General features: G+C 48.8%; 1 protein-coding gene across 9 annotated transcripts in view; it reads left to right on the top strand.

The window, feature by feature from the left end:
* Positions 1-23,059, top strand: part of LOC144941126 (receptor-type tyrosine-protein phosphatase delta-like) — a 613,380-nt gene that overhangs the window by 469,945 nt on the left and 120,376 nt on the right. For all 9 annotated transcript variants that reach the window (XM_078867646.1, XM_078867648.1, XM_078867645.1 and 6 more), the window contains 2 exons: positions 6,207-6,395; positions 16,256-16,273. In XM_078867646.1, the coding sequence (XP_078723772.1) occupies positions 6,207-6,395; positions 16,256-16,273 (207 nt within the window). The remainder of the gene's footprint in view (positions 1-6,206; positions 6,396-16,255; positions 16,274-23,059) is intronic.

Raw genomic sequence — 23,059 nt, 5'->3', positions numbered from 1 at the left:
GAACATTCAGAGATGTTAAGTTTGACCCAATGTAGAGGTCACAGTGGTGAGTCCTATATGGGCAGTTCAATGCAAATCTTAAGGCCGAGTGATACATTGAGTCAAGCTTCTTCAGTACAGTACTTGGGGCTGATTTATAAACAATGTCACAGTAATCAAGTAGAGGCAGTATGGTAGCTTTAATCAATTCCAAACGGAACATAGGGGGGAAGCAGTGCTTGTGTCGATATAGAAAACCAATTTTAATTTTTGTCTTTTTCCCAATATAATCAATGTGATCTTCAAAATTCAGTTTTGAATCCAGGATGATCCCAAGATACTTATAGATCTTAACTTGCTCTATTTGATCATTATTTAAGGAATGTAATTTGGGGAAAATAACTTCCCGCTTTAGTCCTGGTGAGAAGCATAGCACCTTGGTTTTGGCAGGATTTAGGACTAGTTTAAGAGCAACTAGCTGATGTTGTAGTTTGTTGAAATCACTCTGGAGCTTAGCAATCACGTCATCCGGAGAGCGGCCAGCAGTAATTAGTACCGTGTCATCTGCAAAAAGATTTACCCTGGAATAATCCAGTTCAGTGCCCAAGTCATTTACATAAAGAGAGAACAAGAGGGGGCCGAGAATGGAACCCTGTGGAACCCCTTTTGTTATCTTAACACTGTTTGACCTCCAACCATCTGTGAATACAGTTTGGGTGCGAGAAAAGAGGTAATTTTTTAACCATTTTACTGTGTTTTCGGAAAAACCGAGGCAACTTATTTTACTAAGCAGGATGTTGTGGTCTACTGTATCAAAAGCTTTGGACAAGTCAAGAAAAAGACAGGCGCAGTACTGCTTATTATCAAGGCTACTGTAAATGTGATTCATAGAGTCTAATGCAGCAGATGTGGTGCTGTATTTTTTTCGGAACCCAGATTGTTTTAGATGTAATAGATTGTTGGCGGACAGGAAACTGATAATTTGGTAGTTCAATAATTTTTCAAAAATTTTCATCAACGGGGACAAAATTGAGATAGGTCGGTAGTTATTTGGATCATCTTTAGGGCCCCCTTTGTGAAGTGGACGAACATAGGAATGTTTCCATTCTAGAGGAACTGATGCTTCTTTGATGGACAGGTTGAAAATATGGGCTATAGGTTTGTATATTAGGTGACCAACACTTAGTAGAGCAAAGACGGGAATACTATCTGCTCCGGTAGAGGAGGACCCTTTGAGGAAGGACAGTTGTTTCAAAACATTACTTTCGTGGATTGGCTGAAAACTAAATTCGCTTAATGTTTGGATAGGGGTGTAGGAATTTGCATGAGCAGGGGTGACTCCCAATAGATTATCAAATAGGGTACCAGCTTCAGAAAAATGAAGGTTAAAATTGTCAACTATTTTTTGGGGATCTGAAAAATATTCCCCATTTCGGTTAAGCTGAACGGGCAGATGATCTGTTTTGGATGCTTTTTCGATACATTTGATTGTTTTCCAGAAAATCCTGGCATTTCCATGAGATTCAAGGAGAGTAGAAGAGAAGTAGTCATTTTTTGCATGCCGTATTTTTTTGACGCATCTATTCCTTAAAATCCTGTATTCTAGCCAGTCATTAACCAAATTACTTTTCTGAGCACATGCCCAAGCCTTGTCTCTAGTTTTCATGAGTTTTGTAATCAAAGGATCAAACCATGGTGGACGATTGCCTTTAGTTTTAAATTTAACCAACGGAGCATGTTTGTTAAGAATTTGTAGAAACGTGTACCTGAAGGTCTCCCAAGCCGTAGTCAGGTTTGGAATATCACAGACCTTGTCAATATCCGAGTGAAGCACATCATTAGTAAATGCCTGTATGCTGAAGTGTCTCATGGAGTGCTTCTCAACCAATTTAGGGGGGGCTTTGTGTCTGGCTGATGATCTCACCCCAAAAATGAAGGAGTGATCACTAAGGTTATTACCTAGAACACCAGTCAGTGCGAAATTGTGAGGGGCATTTGTCAATAGGACGTCAAGCAGAGATGACTGTCCCGGATTTTTTAGGTTGGGTTTTTTAGATTTTTTAGGTTTTAGGTTTTAGATGTTTTAACAAACACAACGTCAAAGCTTCGCGCAAAAAAAGGTATTTGTTTTACCCGCAATGTCGTCAGTTTAACAAGGTCACATGATCACTGATGAAGGAATCTTTACACGTACCATAGTCGCGTAAAACCAGTGGGGGCTCAAGTACAGCAGAACTCCTGTAGTGCGTAACAAAGTGGTTGGTGACATTTTTGCACTATCCTGTCAACCAATGACCATCGCGAACCATTCGCAAGTAGGACAAATCCCCAAACCTCCACAGTTTGTCTGAGCACCCCCATCCTGGACTGTAGCAGAAATGAGATCTCGCCTTACCGTGCGCACGGGAAGGCTACGCGGTAAACACTCAGACGTAAATTCTAGATTTGAAGCTTTCATGACTGCAAGGATTCATACTCCTAGGTTTTTTCGGTAAAGTCACGTAGGTAAAAAATATAATTAAAATTAATAAAAGTAATAATAGAAATAAAATATTATTAATAAAAGTAATGATATAAATAAAATAATGAATAGTGATTTATTATTTTATTTAAAAATAATAAATAGTCATTTATTATTTTATTCTATTTCTATTATTACTGTTATTAATTTTAATTTTATTTTTTTACCTACGTGACTTTACCGAAAAAAACCTAAGAGTACTCAGATGTAATTCCGTGTTGTTCAGGCTATAATGACCGCAGCTGGGCTCATTGTCTTCACAGATGTTTACAACCCTATCCATCCCTCATACGCCATGTGCAGTTTGTCTTGACTCCAATAGCCCAGGGCTCTCTCGTGCCTCGGACCGTGCCCTCCTGATTTCCCGTATCCGCCTGCCGCCGTTTAGGTTGCCAGCGTTTGTCTCCCGTGGCTTAGGGGTCGATTGTGCTGCCCTGAGCACCCCTGCTTTGGCACGCACACCGCAGATGTTTGTGGGGCGTCTGGGTGCCGCGGAGTGCCGCGTGCCAGTCTTGCGCGGCGATCTGCGGATCAGCGCGTTATGCAAGTGCTGCTTCGGGTGCGCCGTGCTTGTCAGTGGCCCACTTTCATTGTCGTAGTCTGATGTAATGGCGCGTCTTGCTCGGTAGTGAAACTAAAGTGGTGGCGGTGGCGGCGGCGGCTATATTCGGCAGAACTCTTTTTTTTTTTGCACGGGGCTAAGCTCCAGTTGCCGTGGCGAGCTTAGCGCTGACACATTTTGGGCGCTGCTTTGATAAATGGCAGCGTCGCGGAAAGAGCAGAGTTTTCACATTTACATTGTCTTTCATGAAAATACTTAAATTTTTTCCCCCATTTCGTATGTCTGGCAAATTGCTCAGGTTCACTGTGGTTAAGTGGAGTTCCTGCACCATTTGGTAAGTTCCACTACAACATTGTCAGCTTCCATGCCACACAGAATGGCGAGGTCAGTGAATTCCCTTTTGTGCAAAGCGTGACGTGAAGGCTTGTTCATACTCCGCACCACGTTCCCACGTAGTCACCTAACATTGCTGTTCGGATTCCATTCCGGTTGCTTTCAACACGCAGACTTCAGTTGTTGACTCAAGGCTGTATGTTCTGGATCCTGCAATATAGGAATATTGAGAGTACAGGAGATTACGGGCCTTGTCACCGTTGACATCGGCATAGTCGTTTTCTGTTTCCCACGTTTACCAAGATACCTACATTTGTAGGCTTTCACGACCAACATTATCCTTAATAGAGGGGTTTTTTTCGTTGGGTTACATCGCAGAAATGTTCATGTGTCGTTAAACCCGCCACCACCCGACACAGCCAACTAGTGTAAGGTTTATCACGTAAGCAAAACGTGCCAATTAGTTACTCCTATTTGGTTCTTTCGGTAAAGTCACGTAGAAAGAAAAAAATAATTAAAAATGTATTTCTACGTGACTTTACCGAAAGAACCAAATAGTAATTCCTGCAGTCACGAAAGCTCCAAATCAATTAGTTACTAATTCAGCACACCGGTGTGTTGGAGAGTAAACCCACAACACATTTACAATTGTAGTACGACTTTTCGCCGGTCATTACAATCGGCCTCATCTGGTGACAGCCAGAGTTGTGAAGACATCCTCCTGTTTGAGTCTCAAAGGGATAATTGTGACGTCATCACGTGTAATCCAATCAGCTGCGAAGACCGATTTGAGTTCTTGCATGCTGCGCGTTCCCGATGATTGCTTCATACGTCCCACGCGGCGAAGAAAGCAAATGATTAATTTTCGATCAGCTCTATGTCACACGGGACACGTAAAGACAGGCACACACAACAGGGGCAGCTTTATTTAGCAAATGCTTTTACACAGAGCACCAGATACACAATAACAAATGTTTTTAAATCAAAGCGTATGTATGTCGATGTTATATCGTGAGTGGACGTCAGCCCACGTGGCCACAGAGCCACGTGACAGCCTCCTCCTTCAGCACGTGCAGGGCAACAACCAGTACCGCCCGGTAGGGCTGAACGATGAATCGATTTCAAATCGAAGTCGCAGTTTGAAACAATGCGATTAGCAAATCGCAAAGGCTGCGATTTTTTGCGATTTGAAAAGTCCTGTTACTTTCTTATTGGAATTGTTTTTTTTTATAACTTTATTTATTTAACTTAACAATTGTTCTATGTTTGATTGTTCTATTTCAATTAACACATTTTAATATATACATATTGCAAGCAATTCATATCTTTAAGTTCTCATCCTTGCATTAGAATATATAGAGCAGTTAACATTTTCACGGCATCATGTGGTAATGCTCCATCACATGTTTTAAATCTATTACAAAGTGAATATTGAACTGAAGCTTGACTTTTTAAAAAATGTAATTGCAAATCAAAGCGCAATATCTGTCAGAAAAATCTCAATTATATATTTTCCCCAAATCGTTCAGCCCTACCGCCCGGCACACCCCTGACGTACTTCACAGCCACGGTCTCCTGGCTCCCCACATCCACACAAGCGGGGCTGTCACGTCGTAGTACGGCCCCATCGATGATCGGAAGCGGCACAAGCCCCCTGACCACGTCAATGCCACCAACAGGGGCAGTGACGTGGCCTGGCGTTGGTGCGTTCGCCTCGTGTTGCAGGGGTTCACGGTTCGAATCCAGGGGCCACCCTGATTAATACGGCGGGTGTATAACCGCACGAATAATACGCGAACGTTCGCTTCACAATGGACGTAATAGGTCCGGTGACTTCATTCACAAGAGAAGTCCATTGTGTGCTGGCATCTTGGTCCAAATCTTCCAAGTTACAATATATGCAAATTGGCATTTAAACACATCAAGCATGAATCTTTCAGTGAAGCTTTCCTGGATAAGCAATTAAAATAATAATACTATTAGCAAATCCCTATATTAATTTGACTCTTCACTCAACAGCATGTTGTCAGCACACCTCCATACAAAATCTCTGTATTAATTTGATTCATCGCTCACTGTCGCAAGGGACACACACACACGTGCGTGCATGCATACAAGATCTCCATCTTGAATTGAATCATTGCCGTCTCTACATGGTGTGCAATACACACACTCACACGTGGAACACACACTCACACGTGGAATACACACACACACGTGGAACACACACTCACACGTGGAACACACACTTCTGCGCAAGATTTATATCTTTTTTTTTGAATTAGCATTCCTCTCTGTATGTCATGCGCGATGCACATACAAGGACACGTGCGATCTTTATCTTAATTAGATTTGGTGCTCTCCACCCCCATGTGGGTACGCCTTTAGCAATCATCAGACACGTACAGCGTGTCACAACTTAATTTAAATTGCATCAGAGGTAAGTCGATAAACTTGACGTGAGTACTCTTACTGTAGATTGCCGGGAGTACTTTTTATTTAATGACATCTGACAACCCAGAAGCATTTGTTCACTTAAACACATGCTGCTTGATAATATTGGTGTGCTAAGCTAGTAGGTCGCACGCTCTCTGAACACGCGGTCGCAATGCCAAGAATTTTCCCACTCGCTTTAGCGAGGATTTTTACGCGTTGTTTGCTGTGCGTTTTTCAGTCCGATCAACACGTCAAACTTGAACCCGGCCATGAGCACCATCGCATCGAAAACAGTGTTGCGAATATACGAGCTCGGTAAACACAGGGTCCTTCTCCCCGCTCCCTCTCCATCCCCCCCTCTCGCCTTTCCCACAGATGACAAGCTCCCGCAGGGCTTTCCGGTGATAGAGATGGGTCCCCAGCTGAAGGTGGTGGAGCGCTCGCGCACCGCCACGATGCTGTGCGCCGTCAGCGGCCAGCCCGAGCCCGAGATCTCCTGGTACAAGGACTTCCTGCCCGTCGACACGAGCAAGAACGCGGGCCGCATCAAGCTGCTGGTCGCCGGTAAGACGCCGCATGCTCAGCCGCCGCCATGCACGCGCGCGCGACTGTGAAGTCCCATCGGCAGAGTCAAGCCGGCCGAACGGGCGCCACTCGGTTGCCTCGTGGTGTGGACGCGAGCCGGCCCTTAGCACGGGGCGGGGCTCCATTCGGCCGCGAAACTGTTTCTGTGCCTCGTGGTGAGCAGATTGGACATCAAGTGTTGATGTTCCTGTATTTCAATTATCCGCATAAAATAATTACTTACCGTACTCTTTGGTTCTTTCGGGCAAGTCACGTATCTACGCGACTTGGATTCCTGCAGTCACGAAAGCTTCAAATGAAAATTGACATCACTTACCGGGTTCATTATTTGGGGAAGTTGGGGTAAGGTGTTTAATAGTCTTTTTGTGTGCCCACGGAGTGTGCTGATTAAAAGGTACGGCGTGTCTCTTAATGTTCGGTCGTGTGGGGGGTCAATGCCGCAAACGTAAAATAAGTGGAGCGATTTTTCTTTTCCGGATAAATACTTCTGGCGGTAATTAACCGGGGGTTAATTACAGGGGGACGCATCCTGCTTGGGCAGCATCGCAACGGAAGCAACGCAAACCCCGCGCACGCCCAACGAGGTTTGAGAGAGAAACCGCGTTCCAGGCGCAAGTGCAGTCATGGGTTTTTAAAGGGCAAAAACGAGCTGCCGGAGTGGGAGAGGTGGAGTCTGCGCGCGTTTGAACGGTGCCCCCAAGATGCACTCGTGGAGGGGAGGAGGAGGGTGCGCCTGGCATTGCCGGATTTCTGTTATCCTGACGAGCTACGCCAACCGCGGTGTGTTGCATCGCGGCGGACGATCGGGCGCTCCTGAAGATGCAGGGAGATACCGCAAATTGAAACACACGGACACCACGGGCCCTTTGACTCTCCGAGCCGCCGTTAAACTTTCGCGCATATGAACGGCGCGCGCCTCCTCGGTTGCAGGCGCGCAACGGTTTTCAAACGGCGGCCTTCATTAGTTCCCGCGAATCTCCCGTCTCGCTGTGGCGTTCCACCTAACCGCCTTTTAATTACACGTCCGGAGTAAAACTGGGCGCGTTGATGATTTGACGGGTGGTAACTCGATCGTCAACAGCTGTTGCTGGGTGAGACTTTTGGATTTTGGAAAAGGTTAAAAATATCGGCGCGCAATCCCTGTGGGAAAGGCGAGCGAATGCCGGCGAAAGGTAGAATTGATGATTGTGTTGAGCCGGGGGGTGAGGGGAGGGGGGGCAGAGCTGCGATTTCTCATTTTGAAATGTATTTGTGTGCGCACTCACATCGGGCTTGGGTCGGGGATGAACTGCGTTAAGTTGTTGTTGGAGAAGAGGAGACTCCGGTATGAGCAGCGTGAAAAATCCCCCCGAACCCGCACCCGCCGAAGCACCCGAGCTGCGAGCATCTAAAAGTGGCAGCACTCGCCTCGCAGCGACGGGGGCCGGTGGCAGCCGCTCTAAAAGCTCACGGGGTGCGCCGCGCGTTGCCGGAGTAAAATTGGACAAAATCGGAGATAAAGCGGAGAAATATTTAAATGTGGAACGCGAGCGCCGCGGTGTGCGCGTGGGACCCACCTCGTGACGACGCGCGACGATTGGCGACGGTGCCAGCGGCGGTGACGGCGGGGCCGGAGGTGGCCGCCGGGATATTGCATCGTGTGACCCCTTGCGCGGCACGCACAGCCAGCCAGTCATGTAACCAGCCTATCTATATGCAACAAAAGGCAATTTTCGTGGCTTACGCCGAGCTCGGAGCACAATTCATGCACAAGCCCGTGCCGCCGCAGCGCGGCTCTCTCGCTCTCTCGCTCGTCGCCTCGCCCGTGGGCGCTCGCGCTCGTGATCTCACAAGTGAAGGGCTCGATGGGCTCCGGGTGCTCACTCGAAGGGGTGGTCGGAAATCCGTGCGAGTGACCGTCCCGTTGCGTTTGGGCGCCGCGGTGGCGGGATGTTAACTAACCTCGCCGGGTATGCAGGAGGTCCGGGGTTAGATCCTGACCCTGACTCCTGCATAACTGGAGTTTGCACGTCTCTCTCACCGTAGGGACGCGGATTTTTCCTTTGGTTTTTCTCTACACATTTCGAAACGTGCGTTTCGAGGATTTGGCTTCTGTACATTTCCACGCGATAAGCCACTTCGTTGGCCTATGATTTGTGGTTAGGTCACTTCTGAAAAAGAGCTACATAGCTCAGTGTGCCTTAGCTGGTGAAATAAATTTGTTTTGTTTATAGTTTAGAAAGCTGCACACGTTCATCAGTAACACTTGCCCTCAAGAAGGGAGACAAAAATTTGTATCTAATTGGTGACTTAATCTGTAATGGTAGAAGAGAGATCTTCAGGGCTTCGATATTGACGAATGCGTTGCGTTTTTAATTGTTTGTGAGTGCACACCACTGCCAAATGCTTTTATCACGAATATTATTTTCACTTTGTTTCGTGATGACAAACAAAAAAACGTGAGGCTCGTGACAACTTGCCTGTTGCTGCACTTGAATGCATTTGGTATTTATTCGTCGTGCCACGGTATCTAGTTTCGTACATAACCGAGCGCACTTAAAAAATAAACCAACGTTACTTATGTAGAAATTTGCATTGTGACGCGTGCATTAAACCTGGACGGGTGAACGCATGTCCTATGGCAAGCGACGTGGCAGCTCTGGGATAGGACTGCTTGGTTTACTTACACATGGCATGGTGAGCAGAAACGCGATGGTTGGCTTTCACGCTCCTGGGATGGTGCATCGTCCTAATTATCTCCGTTCGTTTCACTACGTTTGTGTTGCCAAAACGGTTGTTATGACAGCGTCACGTCTCCACCTTCGCATCTATCGAGTACAGTGCATGCTTATGCGCGTGTGTATGTGTGTGTGTTTCAGTGTTTAAGTCGTGGTTTCGTGGTAATGAATTGAAGGTGGAGGGGTTACCAGCCCCTCGCACCCGTCCAGAGCCCCCGTTTAGCCACTGTGGTGGTGCACTTGGCCTGGCACAAGCGTCGTGGTGACGTCACCGCCACTTAGTAGCGAATGGCGGTTGTTGTTGTTGTTGTTGTGTTTGAGTGTGGAGTGGTAGTGGAGAGGTTGGCGCGCTGCGCTACGAACCCGGCGACCCGAGTTCGATTCCCGCTCATGACCGTGAACAGTGAGGAATATCTGAGCTGGTCCCGGGCCTCCCCTAGGTCGACTCAGACTCGAAATATGTCCTCGCCAACAGCGCTTTCCCCCCAGAGTCTCTCAGAGGTTATACATGGGATCGTTGAGTTTGCATGCATCTGTGAAGTCACTTGTTCCTGCATGCGGTGCATTACCGTGTTGGACGTATGTTTACATGCGTGGGCATGCGCAGGACGCGTGTGCGCAATTGTTATAAAAATGTCGCACGCTCTCTGAACATGCGGTCGCAACGCCAATATTTTTCTCACTGGCCTTGCGAGGGTGTTAATGCATTGTTTACTGTGGGTGTTCAGCCTGAATAACATGTCAAACTTGAATCCGACCATTGGCACCGTTGCATGAGCAGTGGCAAGGCTGCATGATTAACTCCTAACTTTTTTGGAGGATCCAGAGATTCTTCCCTAATGATTGTGAGGCAAACACGTAGTATTTTTCCACTCTGATAAGTGAATAATGTAACAAACGAATGTGGGCAAGGGTTGGTATATGTGCAAGCGTTGGTTTCTTTTTTTTAATAGAGCCCTCACAGTCATTAAGTCAATTTTCATCTCGTACATTTTTTTATGAGGCAACTTGACAACCTAATTATACCTTCCATACAAATTCTTGTCAAAATATGTCTCCTCGTTCAAGTAAAATGAAATTTGAAAATGTATTAAAAAAAACATTGATACTAATTTAGAAATTGATTGCTATAAATCATAATTAATCTGGTTTGTGAGGTGAATATGACTGGGAGAGATCATTTAGACATCAGCTGTGCGTGTGTTGCCATGAGCACGGTGGGTTACGTACGGTGAAAAAGAAATGTCAACACGCATACACACATTTTACTGGCATTACCTCCACGGATTCGGTGGTGACGTGGCCTGACTATAGTGTGCTTGTCGATTGCTGCGGAAGTTTTTTTAGGTTTAATGCCCCATTAATACGGTGGTTGTGTTACCCATAAAACACTCTGCTTCACGGTGGGCTGCAGACATCCCATGACGTTATTCCTAAAGAGTAGGCCATTTTTGTTGTGCTGGTGTCACGGTGTACATCTATATACATAAATATACCAAATTTCGATTATTTTTTTCCATTCAAGATTGCACTCAGAAAGATCGCCCCCCCCATCCTCTCCGAAACTACAGCGCACTGTCTGTGACACGCACCGCTCTTAATTTGAGCCACGCGTCAATGCTACCCGTCACACAACAAGCACTCTGTGCAAGGCGCGCAAATCATCCATCGGTTTATCAATTGCAATGAATCCTTGCGCTCACGATAACGCGCATCGAAATTTCGCACACGCGATTAATTACTACCAATGTAATAAAGGTCGTGGAAGCGACTTCTGGAATCCGGTCTTTATTTGTCTTTCGTTCACAACACTCCCATCTTACTCCTTCACGCTGCTGACAGACAGCGTGAGAGAGAGAGAGCGAGAGAGAGACACGCGCGGCCACGTGGCAGCCTGGACCCCGCTCCAGCGTGGCCTCACCCTCCGTTCGTTCCACATCTCAATGAATCATTGTGCTCACGATAACACGCATCGAAATTTCGCACAAGCGATTCATTATTATTTGCAATTCCTCGCAGGTGTCTGCAAACGACTTTCGTGTTACAAGATTAAAGTGTGAAAATCAAATGTCTAACAAAATAACGTCTTGTTGCATTGATCTGCAACCCCCCGAATCGTAGTACTGTAATAGTTAATTGAACACTTGAATCAAGGCCCCGGCGGGGAGAGGTAGGACCAGATGGTAAATTGTCACATGCCTGCTCTGTTGTACACATTTGTTTATGTGCCCAGACGGGCATGCCCGTTTTTACTGAACCTTTCAGATAGTGTGTGCTCCTGTTCAAGTGAGCGTTGACGTGCGGTGCTCATCTCCCGTTCACAGCCACGAATTGGCGGTGGAAATTCCATATTTCCACGGCGGGGTAATGTCTATCCGTCGGACAGCCACCGTTGACTCTCCCCACGAGATGGTACTTATTTTATCGACCCTCGAGTGACGATCAGCTGAGTGGTGAAGCTCCAACCATGCTTTGAACGTGCAACCTTCCAGTGGCACGATGCTCCCTCTAACCGCTGAGCCGATGTAGACGAGCATGATCTGAGCCCTGACTCAATCCGCATCCGTGTAATCACGATGCAACTGTCACATCTTAACACTTTTTGGCAGCGCAAAATGAAGCGCTTCCTCGGAACGCCACTGGACGAGTTACTTTTCATTATCACAGTCTCATAGGGTTTTATATATATATCTGGATGCATGATGAAATTAAATTAGAAATTTTATTGAGTTTTTCGGAAAAAAAAATAGCACCGAAGTGCTATGTTTCACCAACATTATTGCAATAAAGTTGAATTATCAGTAACACTCGTGTTGGAAACTTTGAACGTAATTAAGGTGGAAGGCTTTGTTATTAATTTGCTTATTTACTGGGGCAACTAATCCTATAATTTACATCGTCGTCATAATATGTTTGGCAAAATTTACACAGCTCGCATGCAGGAAGGCCCTTATTGCTTCATGTAATGAAATATTTGTAAATTGTGGGTTCATCATTCTGGAAAATGTGTCCACAGTCCTGGCAGTCTCATGCCGGCCATCACCGGGTAATTCAGTTTGCCAAGCAGCGGGTAGATATGCGGCCTTAGTTGTCCGCTCGTATGTACAGGACATTCACGATTGTAACTATTTAATTTTTTTAAATTACATTTTTCAAAATTTTACCTCGAAGGTGCTATGGGGTGTCATCACATGAATCCAACATAGTAGGGGGGGGCAGCACTTTCCCAGCCAATCTGGCCCACTGGGGGAAATGTTCATTGTGTGCCAGTCGAGCCAATATTTTAATCCCCGAATCTAGAATGGAAGCCAATTAAGTGCAGAGCGAAGTCGTCGCTGTCTTGATTGACACCGGTAAATAAGACACACGTAATATAAACCATACAACACAGAAGTATACACATTAATGACGTACTGGAACATTCACGTCATGTTGGTTGTGTGTGTGTGAGCGAGCCTAACTATAACATACTGTTATTATGCAATATATGCAATAAATACATCAGCGAAAAATTGTATACGCGATAAAAATCCATTACTATAGGCACGCGATTTGCATATAAAATATTCTGTACTGTCGATCGTGTGTACTGGATATGAAAAAGCGTGCGTGAGAAAATTAATGGTGTGGAAGCGGACTTGATTTATTTCTTTAATAGAGGCGGCATATCATTCCCCAACTAATATCTATATATTGCATAATTATTTAAATACATACATCAGATTGACTAATGTGAATGAATACTTCCCCGGCTTGCTTTCGACGAGTAATTTTTAATGTTTGCAATGCCTTAATGTTTCACTCCCACCCGTCCTCTCCTCCCCCCTCCTCCACGTCCCCCCCCCCCCCCCCCCCAGGTCATATATCTGTCGTGGAGGCTTGCGGTTTGACGCGTTTCTTAATTGCGAGTAATTTCTGCAGGCCTGTAATACATTGTGTGCTGTTTCTTTCTCCCTCTCGTTGCGGGTCTTGTGTTAAAAACAACAAAAAAACCAAACCCCTTCCCCCAGAACCCCTGAGTGGTAAGTGCACGAGGGTCGGAGAGCGTTCGTGCGGTGTTCGGCTTGCATGGCATGCGCAACAGCACCGTGGCCGTTTGCCCTGTCCAGAGCCCTCCGCGCCCGCTGGCTTCTCCCCAACGAAGCATTGCCCAGCGGTCACAGCGGAGGGACGCTGACATGGACCCCCACCCCCTCCCTCCCTCCCTCCAGCTACGGTGACTGCAGAGAGGAAGTCCAAGCGATGGCTATTTTTATGGTAGATTCGTGGATAAACAAAACTAAAAAAAACAGATGCTTTCCCAAACGCCGCAGCCCCCGCATCTAAGATGCTGATAACCGGGCCGTGTCATGGGCGTGGGCAGAAGAATGAGAGGGGATAGCTCACGGTAGCCGAAGGGTGGACAAGTTCGTGTCAGTGCGTTCGTCTTGAGCCAACACAAAACTGGGATGTTAAATGTCCTCGGGGAAGACCGACGGAATTCTCAGGGCAGCTACATGGGGGGGGGGAGGCGGCGGGGGGGAAGAGGATGATTGCCAGGAGGAAAAATTCCAAAGATAGTTGGCAACTCTAGGTGGTGGGAGGGTGCAGGTGTCCGAGCGATGCGCAGAGCTAATTTAATTAAACATAAATCCCTCTCCGCCCCCCCCCTCTCCCGCACTTGTCATTTTAAACCGGTGTGTGAAAGCTCGTTAAAACCACAACACGTTTGAGTCATTCGTGGGGAGTTATCGTTTGCGGAGAGCGGTCCGGTGCTCGTGCCTGCTCGTGGTGACGTCACCGCGGTGAGTTCCCGTCCCATTGCTCTCTGGCGCTGCGTATCTGCGAGCCGCCGCGTTCGGCGGGACGTCCGACGTTTTTCTCTCGACGTGCTCGGAGCTTCCGCGGGCACAGAATTTCCGGTCGTTTTCCCAGGAAGCTCCCGAAGCGTCGGACGTCGTGCTGAATAACGCGCGTCACGGACCCGATGACGTGCCCGCACGACACGGCCGCAGCAACGCAAGCTCGCTTTCTAATTGGCCATGGGTGTGCATAGAATTGAGGCTGCTGAATCAGTTAGCGGTTGGGGAAGAGCTTCAATGTGATCAAGGTCGTGGAACTGCACCCTGAACTCCCCCCCCCCGTCCTTCTCCCGTGAGCGGCATCTGGAATCCCCTCCACCACTGCTGAGACTCGCGACAAGCCCCCTGATTACTCCTGGAAAGAGCTGCTTTCGTAACGTTGCATCGTATGGTCTATACACGTGTTTTTGTACATGCTATATATACACACACACACAACTGCGGGGCTGCTAAAGCCACGTGAATGCTCTTTGTTTGCGACGTACATTATCGGTGTAAAAGAAATAAGTGAAGTGTCCTCCCTGTGTACGTGTGGGTGTTGGAATGCTGCTGCTGCTGCTGCACAAGGAAACCCAATGTGTACAAATGTGCATCGACGAACGCACGTTGCGTGTACGAGCACTCGAGCATGTAATCGTTTCACCCCCCCGTGAGACTGCGAGCGCACGAGCAGTCGGACGCACGTGCATGCCGTGCTGCAATGCAAGCGGGCACTTGTGCATGTGCACCACCACCACCACAGGGCGTGTTCCCCTGGGCACGTGAGCATGCTGCCGGCAGATAGGGCGCCGCAAGAGCGACGGTGCGCCGCGGACGTCGTGGGCGCGCGTGACCTCCCGCTCGCACCGAGGCGTGCACGCGCACGCACACACGCGCACACACGCGCACACACACGCGCACACACGCACGCGCGCACACGCACGCGCACGCACACACACGCACACACGCGCACACACGCGCACACACGCACGCGCGCACACGCACGCGCGCGCGCACTCAGGATGCGCAGGCACACGAACGGACACTGCGCTCTGGCGGGCTCCACAGCCCCCAGGCTAATACTGCCGACGCTCTTGCTGACCGACTGGCAGTGGTGATGTGAAGACATGGAAAATGGGGACGATGATGGTGATGATGATGATGGCACAGAGAAGTCGCAATTGGTGCACCACATGATACGGCGGACGGGCATCGATGTCTGCAATTGCAATGTAAAACTCCATCGGTGGGATAATTACAAAGCTATTTTTTGTTTGAGGTCAGGTGTTAAAGTCTGGTAAAAAGACGTGAACCAGGGTGAGGTCTGGTGGCACCAATGGCATTCCCCGCCTCAGATTAGCACGGTTGTCCACGCACGGTGCGAAAGAAGTTCAACGTACATACATACGTACATTGGCAGTGACGATTACTTATTTAATGTAAACTTAAATGCCCGTCTGCCCAGCCACCCTGAGAGGCTGCCCCTAAATGGGGGACAACATTTAAGGTATCTTATGGGGGCCACATGAGGTTACACTTCGCCTCCAGGTAGCCCTATATAATCACCACTGCTCATTAGGATAAGAAGAATATGCTGTAAGGATGATGTTCGCTCCACCGCGATGTATATACAAACAACAACAACAACCGCCATTCGCCACTAAGTGGCGGTGACGTCACCACGACGCCTGTGCCAGGCCATGTGCACTTTGAGGCCACGCGAAGTGTCGAACGCGCACGCAACACGCTGGCCAGAGGCGCTCAATCTGTCACACAGCACACCGAGCAGTGAGTGCGTGGGGCTCGCCAACCCCTGAGCAATGTCCTGCCTCTCCCTCTGATTTGCTCAGGTCAACTCTCCGAAAAGCATCAATCCCTCCCCACCTTGTCATCCCGCGTCCCAAGTGCAGTGCCTCCTACTGCTAGCGCCGCTCCTTCCTCCGACACGAGCTGGCCTCCCTCCCTGCTCGTGCGATTCCAGCGCCAAAGAAACCCCACGCCGCACTCACCACCCCGGCTCCTAACCAGCGTCCCTTTGCTGTGCGCTCCCCCAGTGTTCGTGCGTTCCAGGCCGAAGCATTTTCCCCGCGTTATCCTAATGGATCTTCACGATTGCGCCTGACCGTGTTGCTTTTTTAAATATATATATCTTTTTTATTTCCCATCGTTTTTGCATGAGGGATGATTGGGTCGCTGTTGCCTGCTGCCTGTGTGCATGGGAGTTATGTCCGGCTGGTGTCTCCGTGGCTCTAACCCTGCACTCTGTTTTTTTCCTTCTCTCGCACGCTGGCCCCCGTTGCAGGCTCCACGCCAATACGAGGTGAGAACTGTAACCACCTGCGCGCACACGCACAGTGACATGTACTGTGACATGCACAAAGACACATATCCGCCTGTGCAGTCTTTAACAGACTGTTGGGGTAAGTGCTGCGAGCGAGTACCTATGAAGGCTGACACGGCACAAGACTGGCCGGGTGGCCAACACCACGCGCCGGCCGCCTTTGTCTCCCCAGTGCTGATGTTTATACACCGCACCAGGCACTCATTTAAGGCTGAGTCGACCAAGGGCAGGCTTCAGGACTGTTTCAAATGTCTGGCAAAATTATTGGCGGTGAGCAGGAATCGAACTCGGGTCGCCGGGTTCGTATCGCAGTGCGCTAACCGCGGGACTGCCGCGCGCACACACTCACATGCATACACTCACATGCACACACTCACACGCACACACTCACACGCGCGCACACACTCACACGCACACACTCACGCGCACACACTCACACGCGCGCACACACTCACACGCACACACTCACACGCACACACTCACACACACTCACACGCACACACTCACACGCGCGCACACACTCACACGCACACACTCACACGCACACACTCACACACTCACACGCACACACTCACACGCGCACACATTCACACGCGCGCACGCACACACTCACACGCGCGCACACACTCACACGCGCGCACTCACACGTACGTGCGCACACACTCACATGCACACACTCACACTCGCACGCGCGCACACAATCGCACGCAGGCACACACACTCACGCGCGCACGCACTTGTATCCGCGCCTGGCGACAGCCTAGAAGGAATTATTGTAAACTTTAAATACGTGTGTCCTCCGCTTACTTTACTACAAACCCAACAAATCCCACGCCCCACTAAATGTATCGATGTTAATAATTCATAATAATAAATCCACGTTGTGGTTGTTATTTATTTTTTTGGTGCTATCTCACGGTAGATGTTTTTGTTCTCCCTCGTCCTGTGCGCTTTGGGCGGAGGAGGAAGGAGAGAGAGATGATTTGGATGCAGAAGTGAAAGTCATTTGCATGACGGCGTGTGGGAACTTGCAATTGCACCGCAGCCTTGGAGGGGAAGGGGGGTCGGGGGTGGGGTGGGGTGGGGGTCATCCGAGGCAAAGATGCAATATCTTCGGCACTCTCCGAAACAACTGGAGTTATCTTTTCCTTTTTTCCTCCACACACACGCACGCACGCAGATGTTGTTAAATGGAAAATCTCCGGGGCTTTTTTTTTCCGGCGGTCTCAAAAAAAAAAACTTGACAACAAAATAAAACCCCCTCGAGGAGCGCAGGCGACCAACGGCACGTCCGAGATTGCCAACCAGAGGCCCTGCTGAACGCGGTGCGGTTTCTCCTCTGAAAAACGACGCGAGAGAATTGCGGAGCAGCGTCAGAGTAATCGCGCGCACCTTCCCTCCAAAGCGTCCCCGCGTTCCGCCGTGTGCTCGTGTGAGCCTTGCCCTGGGTAGGGTGCGTGTACAACGACGCGCGCTCACCCAAGTGTGCTCCCTCTTCGGAGTCCATCCCTACCCGGTTGTGTGCTTGTGTGCGCGTGCGTCGTGGGGAGCGGCGGCGCAGTGGTTAGCGCGCTTCGCTACGAACCCGACGGCCCAAGTCCGATTCCCTCCCACGGCCAACACCGGAGATGATTCTCAGAACCGGTTTTGGGCCTCCCCTAGGTCCACTCAGCCTCAAATCAGTACCTGGTGCGGTGTGTTAAACATTGCCACTGGGCGAGACAAAGGTGGCCGAGCGTGGTGCTGGCCACCCCACCGCCTTTTGCGCCGTGCCGGCCTTCATAGGTACACGCTAACAGCACTTGCCCCAACAGTCTGCTGAGGCTGTACGGGGGATCTTTATGTGCGTGTGCGCGTGCGTGAGTGTGCGCGTGCGTGAGTGTGCGTGTGAATTGTGTGCTTCCAAGTCTGTGTTGTAATACCTCCTCCGGCTGTGTGCATGCGTCCCCGTGACGTATTGCTCGGCGCTCTCCACCGACACAGGGGGGTGCATAAAAAGCCTCGTTCAGGCGAGCCCGGTGGGTACGCGGCGGCGCGCGGGGCTGCTACGTGCTCGAGTGCGTACGCACATCTGCCTAAGTGCATGTGAGCGTGCGTGAGTGGCCGCAATTTCCTATGCGTGTGTTAATATGCATCCTCAACCCGGGTCTCGCAGGCACTCGGCCACTCTGAGTTTGTAGCCACCGGAGTTTCCCTCCCCGTGGACTCGAATAAACCACGATAAGAGCACGGACCAAAAGCGAAAGGAGAGGAGGAGGAGGGGGGAATAGAACGCATAATTTTTTTTTGGGTTGTTGCAAAGCGTTTTTTTTTTTGCGCAATTAACGCTCCCACGTGCACGCCCATGTAAGCCAGAAGTCTCGCTCGCGAGAGTAAATGAGGGAGAACAGAAACGCCGCTGTCTCATCCACCACCTTTCTCCTTTTTCCGCGCTCTCCCTATCCAACTCCCCGCTTCCATGCACTGCTCCAGCGGCTACTCCCACCCTGCACCCACCCACCCCCCGCCACCGCCACGGCATTATCAATCCTCCCCCATGACGCTCAAGTGAATTTTCTCCGTCTTGAGTGAGGAATTTTTAAAGTGGGTCAGCGCGCCCCCATGAATAGTAATAGCCCGCCGGTTAATTTCCTACACGCAAGCCGAGATGGTTTGATAAAATGCATCAAATTAACCCTCGAACAGGGGCCTGATATGTTTTTGTTTTCCCCATTCCAGCGGAGTGCCAGAGAGAGTGAGAGAGTCGTTAAGTCGTTTGCATCGGACGGCGGTGTTGGGGAACGGGGCTAGTGGCGGCGTCTCTAAAGATTCCAGTGTACAAATAAATGGTCGAGATCTGCCGATTGAGAGCTGCCTCTGCGTGGGACCCGGCTCCTGATTATTCTATTGTCCCACGAGTGAATCATAATTCCCTTTCATATTCCGAGCGTGCCGCTGATGTACAGATAACCGTTTATTATTTAAAACCTCCTTCCCACCCCCCACCCCGCCACCAAGCAGCTTTGTTTTGACGGATATTGTGCCGCCTAAGTTTTCCGCGTGCATTGAGAGACCTGTTCGAAAATTTGTAAGTCAAATACACGCTATCCTACCATGAATCTCCGACGTCTAATAAATTTGGGGGATGCAACTGATATGCAAATGTGGTGTCTTTAATGGCGAAAAACAATCTGAGCTCACGGTGCCGTTGGCAGGAGCGACCATTGGACTTGGGGGGGAGAGCGTGGGGGAGAGCGTGGGGGAGAGCGTGGGGGAGAGCGTGGGGAGAGCGTGGGGGAGAGCGTGGGGGAGAGCGTGGGGAGAGCGTGGGGGAGAGCGTGGGGGAGAGCGTGGGGGAGAGCGTGGGGAGAGCGTGGGGGAGAGCGTGGGGGAGAGCGTGGGGGAGAGCGTGGGGGAGAGCGTGGGGAGAGCAGGGGGAGATTTTGGGGAGAGCTGGTGGTGTACAGCAGCGACAGCGGGGTTGATTCACCTCCGACACAAAGCGATGGGTGGGTGGGTGCATGCATCCTTTTGGTAACGGCTTGGTCATTTGTAAGATGTCTTGCCCCCTATTTCACGGATTTGGGTGGGGGGGTGAGCTTAGGAACACGGGGGGCGAGTGCTTTTCCTCCTCTCTGCCGGTCAAGGATCGATGAGGTAGGCAGCGAGGGTAGTGGCTCGAAAGCCACCATCTCTCCTCTCGCTGGCCGCTCGCCTTCCCACGTTTTCACTCCCTGCGTAATTGTATTAAACGAAGCGTGGTGCAGCCAGCCAACGGCGCTGCCCCACGTCGTCAACACTTTGTCGGTCGCTGCTCGCCCACCTCATGGCTCCAAATCTCTCCCCACCCACCCCACTCAGGCTCTGTGTGCTGCAGCTTACAGCCATACACAGCCAGGCATATGAATTTTGGCAATTAAAAAAATATTAATTCTGAATGTCGGCACGCTCCTTCCATCTCCTTCACCCTCGCCGCCTCTTTTCTGCTTCCCCCGACTTTGTATTTTATTCTGCTCTCCTTCATTCTCCTCTTTATGTCTTCAATACCCTTCCCCACTCCACCACCACGACTCTCACATCTCTTCATTGCTGCCTCCTTCTGCCAGTCACCCCCATCTCCACGTGCGTTTCTTTCGCTGCCCTCGCTTGACATTTTACAGCGATGCGGGCAGCTCCGTGATTCTCTCCCCGTCTGTGTTCTTAGTGCTTTAAAAGTCGTTCTTGTTTTTATTTGTTTATTTTTTTTTATTTCGCGACGCTCTGGGGACTCGGGTGGTGCAGAGTTCAGGAAAAGCTGCTACCCCGTGCTGACATTTTGGCAGCAGCAGCAGCAGCAGCAAAAAAAAGATACACGATGCACTAGGAGTAGAATTTCAGCCTTAATTCCACATCTGTTTACTCGCAGCAAACACAAAAACAAGTGTTATGTTCATTGCTAAAAAATATATATATATGTCTCGAGCACATTTAGTTGACTGTTACATTTGTACAAACACTTACCAGCTTGTACATCGGTTAATGATTTGTCGATGCACCTATCGGGATGTACATACATCTATGTAACTAAAACATCTATGTTATTCAAATCTTGGGAATGTGCTTCTGAGTAACCATCCATGAGTCTTTACTCGTACTTGGGGAGACGTGCAAATGGGTAGTGACCTATGAACCTATCAGCCTGAAATCAGTCCGAAACCAAACCTCTCACCATCCCATACTGACCAGCATGTGAAAGATGATCAAACAGCCTCCACCTTGGGGCGCCCCGGTGGCGAGATGTTAACTACCTCGCCTGGTATACAGGAGATCATGACACCTGCTTTATATTTGGAGTTTGCATGTCCTGTGCTCGTGTGGATTTTTCTCCAGGTACTTCAATTTTTCCCCTCCACATTCAGAATATTGCATTCAGAGTGTTTGACTGCTATACACTTCCACACGACGATAAGCCGCTTCGTTAAAGCTATCATTTGTGGCCAAGTCGCTTCTGAAAAAGAGCTCTACAGCTCAGTGAGCGTTACCTGGTAACATCAAAATTGTAGTAATAGTCATGACCGTCGTGATGTGGGGAGTCCTTCATCTGGCAGTGGATTAACAACAGTCTGTAAAGTACAATTCAGTAATTTATATAATCTGTTATTCACTGATATCCCAAGCCTGAATGTCATATGTACCGTATTGCAAGGTTCAATTGTTTTTTTCCTTCGTTATTGAGTGACATTTTTGATTCACGTATTACTTTTCACTCGCACACAAGCCGTGATTTCTCCACTATTGGACAAAGGCCTCTCCAAGGCTTCGCCGTCTGTCAAGCTTCCACGATGCTGTCGTTAATCTTCCTCCTTGCATTGTCAGCCGATCTCATTGTTCTATCTGTTCAGTGCGTGTCTTGTTGCGCGCAATCCCTCCTTTTGCTTCCATTCCGTGACCAGCCCTGGACCGTTTTACGAGGTCGCGCTCATTGCACACAAAAGCGCTCGCCACAAGTGAACCACAATTAGCTTGCTCATCTCGTCAAGGATCATCAACCATCACGCAAAACTGCGGTCATCCTCTTAGCGGTTTCTTGTCTAGCCATCGAACAAAGATGGTCACTGCATGGCACGCTTTCAGATGCGCTTTTGTGGCCGTCTGGAACGCTCTTCCTTCCAATGTTAGGAAGCCACTGTCGCTATGCACTTTTAAATCTAGATTGAAAACTCATTACTTTAGAACTGCTTTTTTGTGATTTAGTTTGTTGTCCTTCCCCCACACCTCCGATTGGCACGGTTGGCTACGTATGGCGTGAAAGAAATTCAACATACATCCATACATCAGTCATTTATTCTAGTGACGTGCCCTGCCAAAGCCCGCTTGCATTTCTCAACCGTCAATACGATCTATATTCTTGGTTCTTTCGGTAAAGTCACGTAGAAGGGAAATAATAAAGTAGTAAAAATATGAAACAATTATTATTTTATTATTTCCCTTCTACGCGACTTTACCGAAAGAACCAAGAATATGAATCCCTGGAGTCACGAAAGCTTTAAACCGTCAATACGACGTCTCCAACTGATGTGTTTCTGTAATCCAGGTGTTGCTGCTTGTGTCTCTCAGTGCAATTCACAGCATGCACCTCTCCACGCATCTTTATTTATTCGTCAGCTTTTTTCTCTCTTGCCATTTTTCTCTTTCATCATTGACATTTTTTCTAATCCGTATATCAAGAGCGGGTCATGTGTGTATGCTCCGAAAAAAAGATTACTGCAGTAATTTTTTTTTTCATTCGTATCCAGTTGAGAGCCCATCGAAGCTGCAAGTCTCTCTTTCGAGGGAGACACGGGGTCACGGAATGGTAAACAGCTTAACAATAACGGCAAGATAAAAAAAATCACAATTTCAAAACGGAATGAAAGTCTGAGACACCCAAAAAATACAATTATATCAGTCATAAATATTGAACTCATCAGCGTGTACAAGCAAGATGGAGCCTATTGATGAAGGGAGACATCACAAGCATTTACATTCAGATCATGCAAGCTATGGACCCAGTTTATTACAGACAAACTATGGAGAGGGAACTCTTTCAATGTAAGAGAGGCTAAGTATGTGTAATTTTTTTTTTCAATGTGACTTTTGTCTGTACGTGTGTGTTTGTATGCATGCATGTATGTGTGTGTCACTGTGGGGAGCGGTAGTACAGCGGTCAGCACACCGCGCTACGAACCGGGTCTGCCGAGTTCGTTGCCCGCTCATGACCAACACCAGTGACCGGTCCTGGGCCTCCCCTAGGTCTACTCAACCTCA

This window comes from Lampetra fluviatilis, chromosome 24 (genome assembly GCF_964198595.1).
Source record: "Lampetra fluviatilis chromosome 24, kcLamFluv1.1, whole genome shotgun sequence".
Classification (NCBI taxonomy): domain Eukaryota; kingdom Metazoa; phylum Chordata; class Hyperoartia; order Petromyzontiformes; family Petromyzontidae; genus Lampetra; species Lampetra fluviatilis.
The sequence above is the reverse complement of the archived record's forward strand: the minus strand, read 5'-3'. Positions and strand labels throughout refer to the sequence as shown.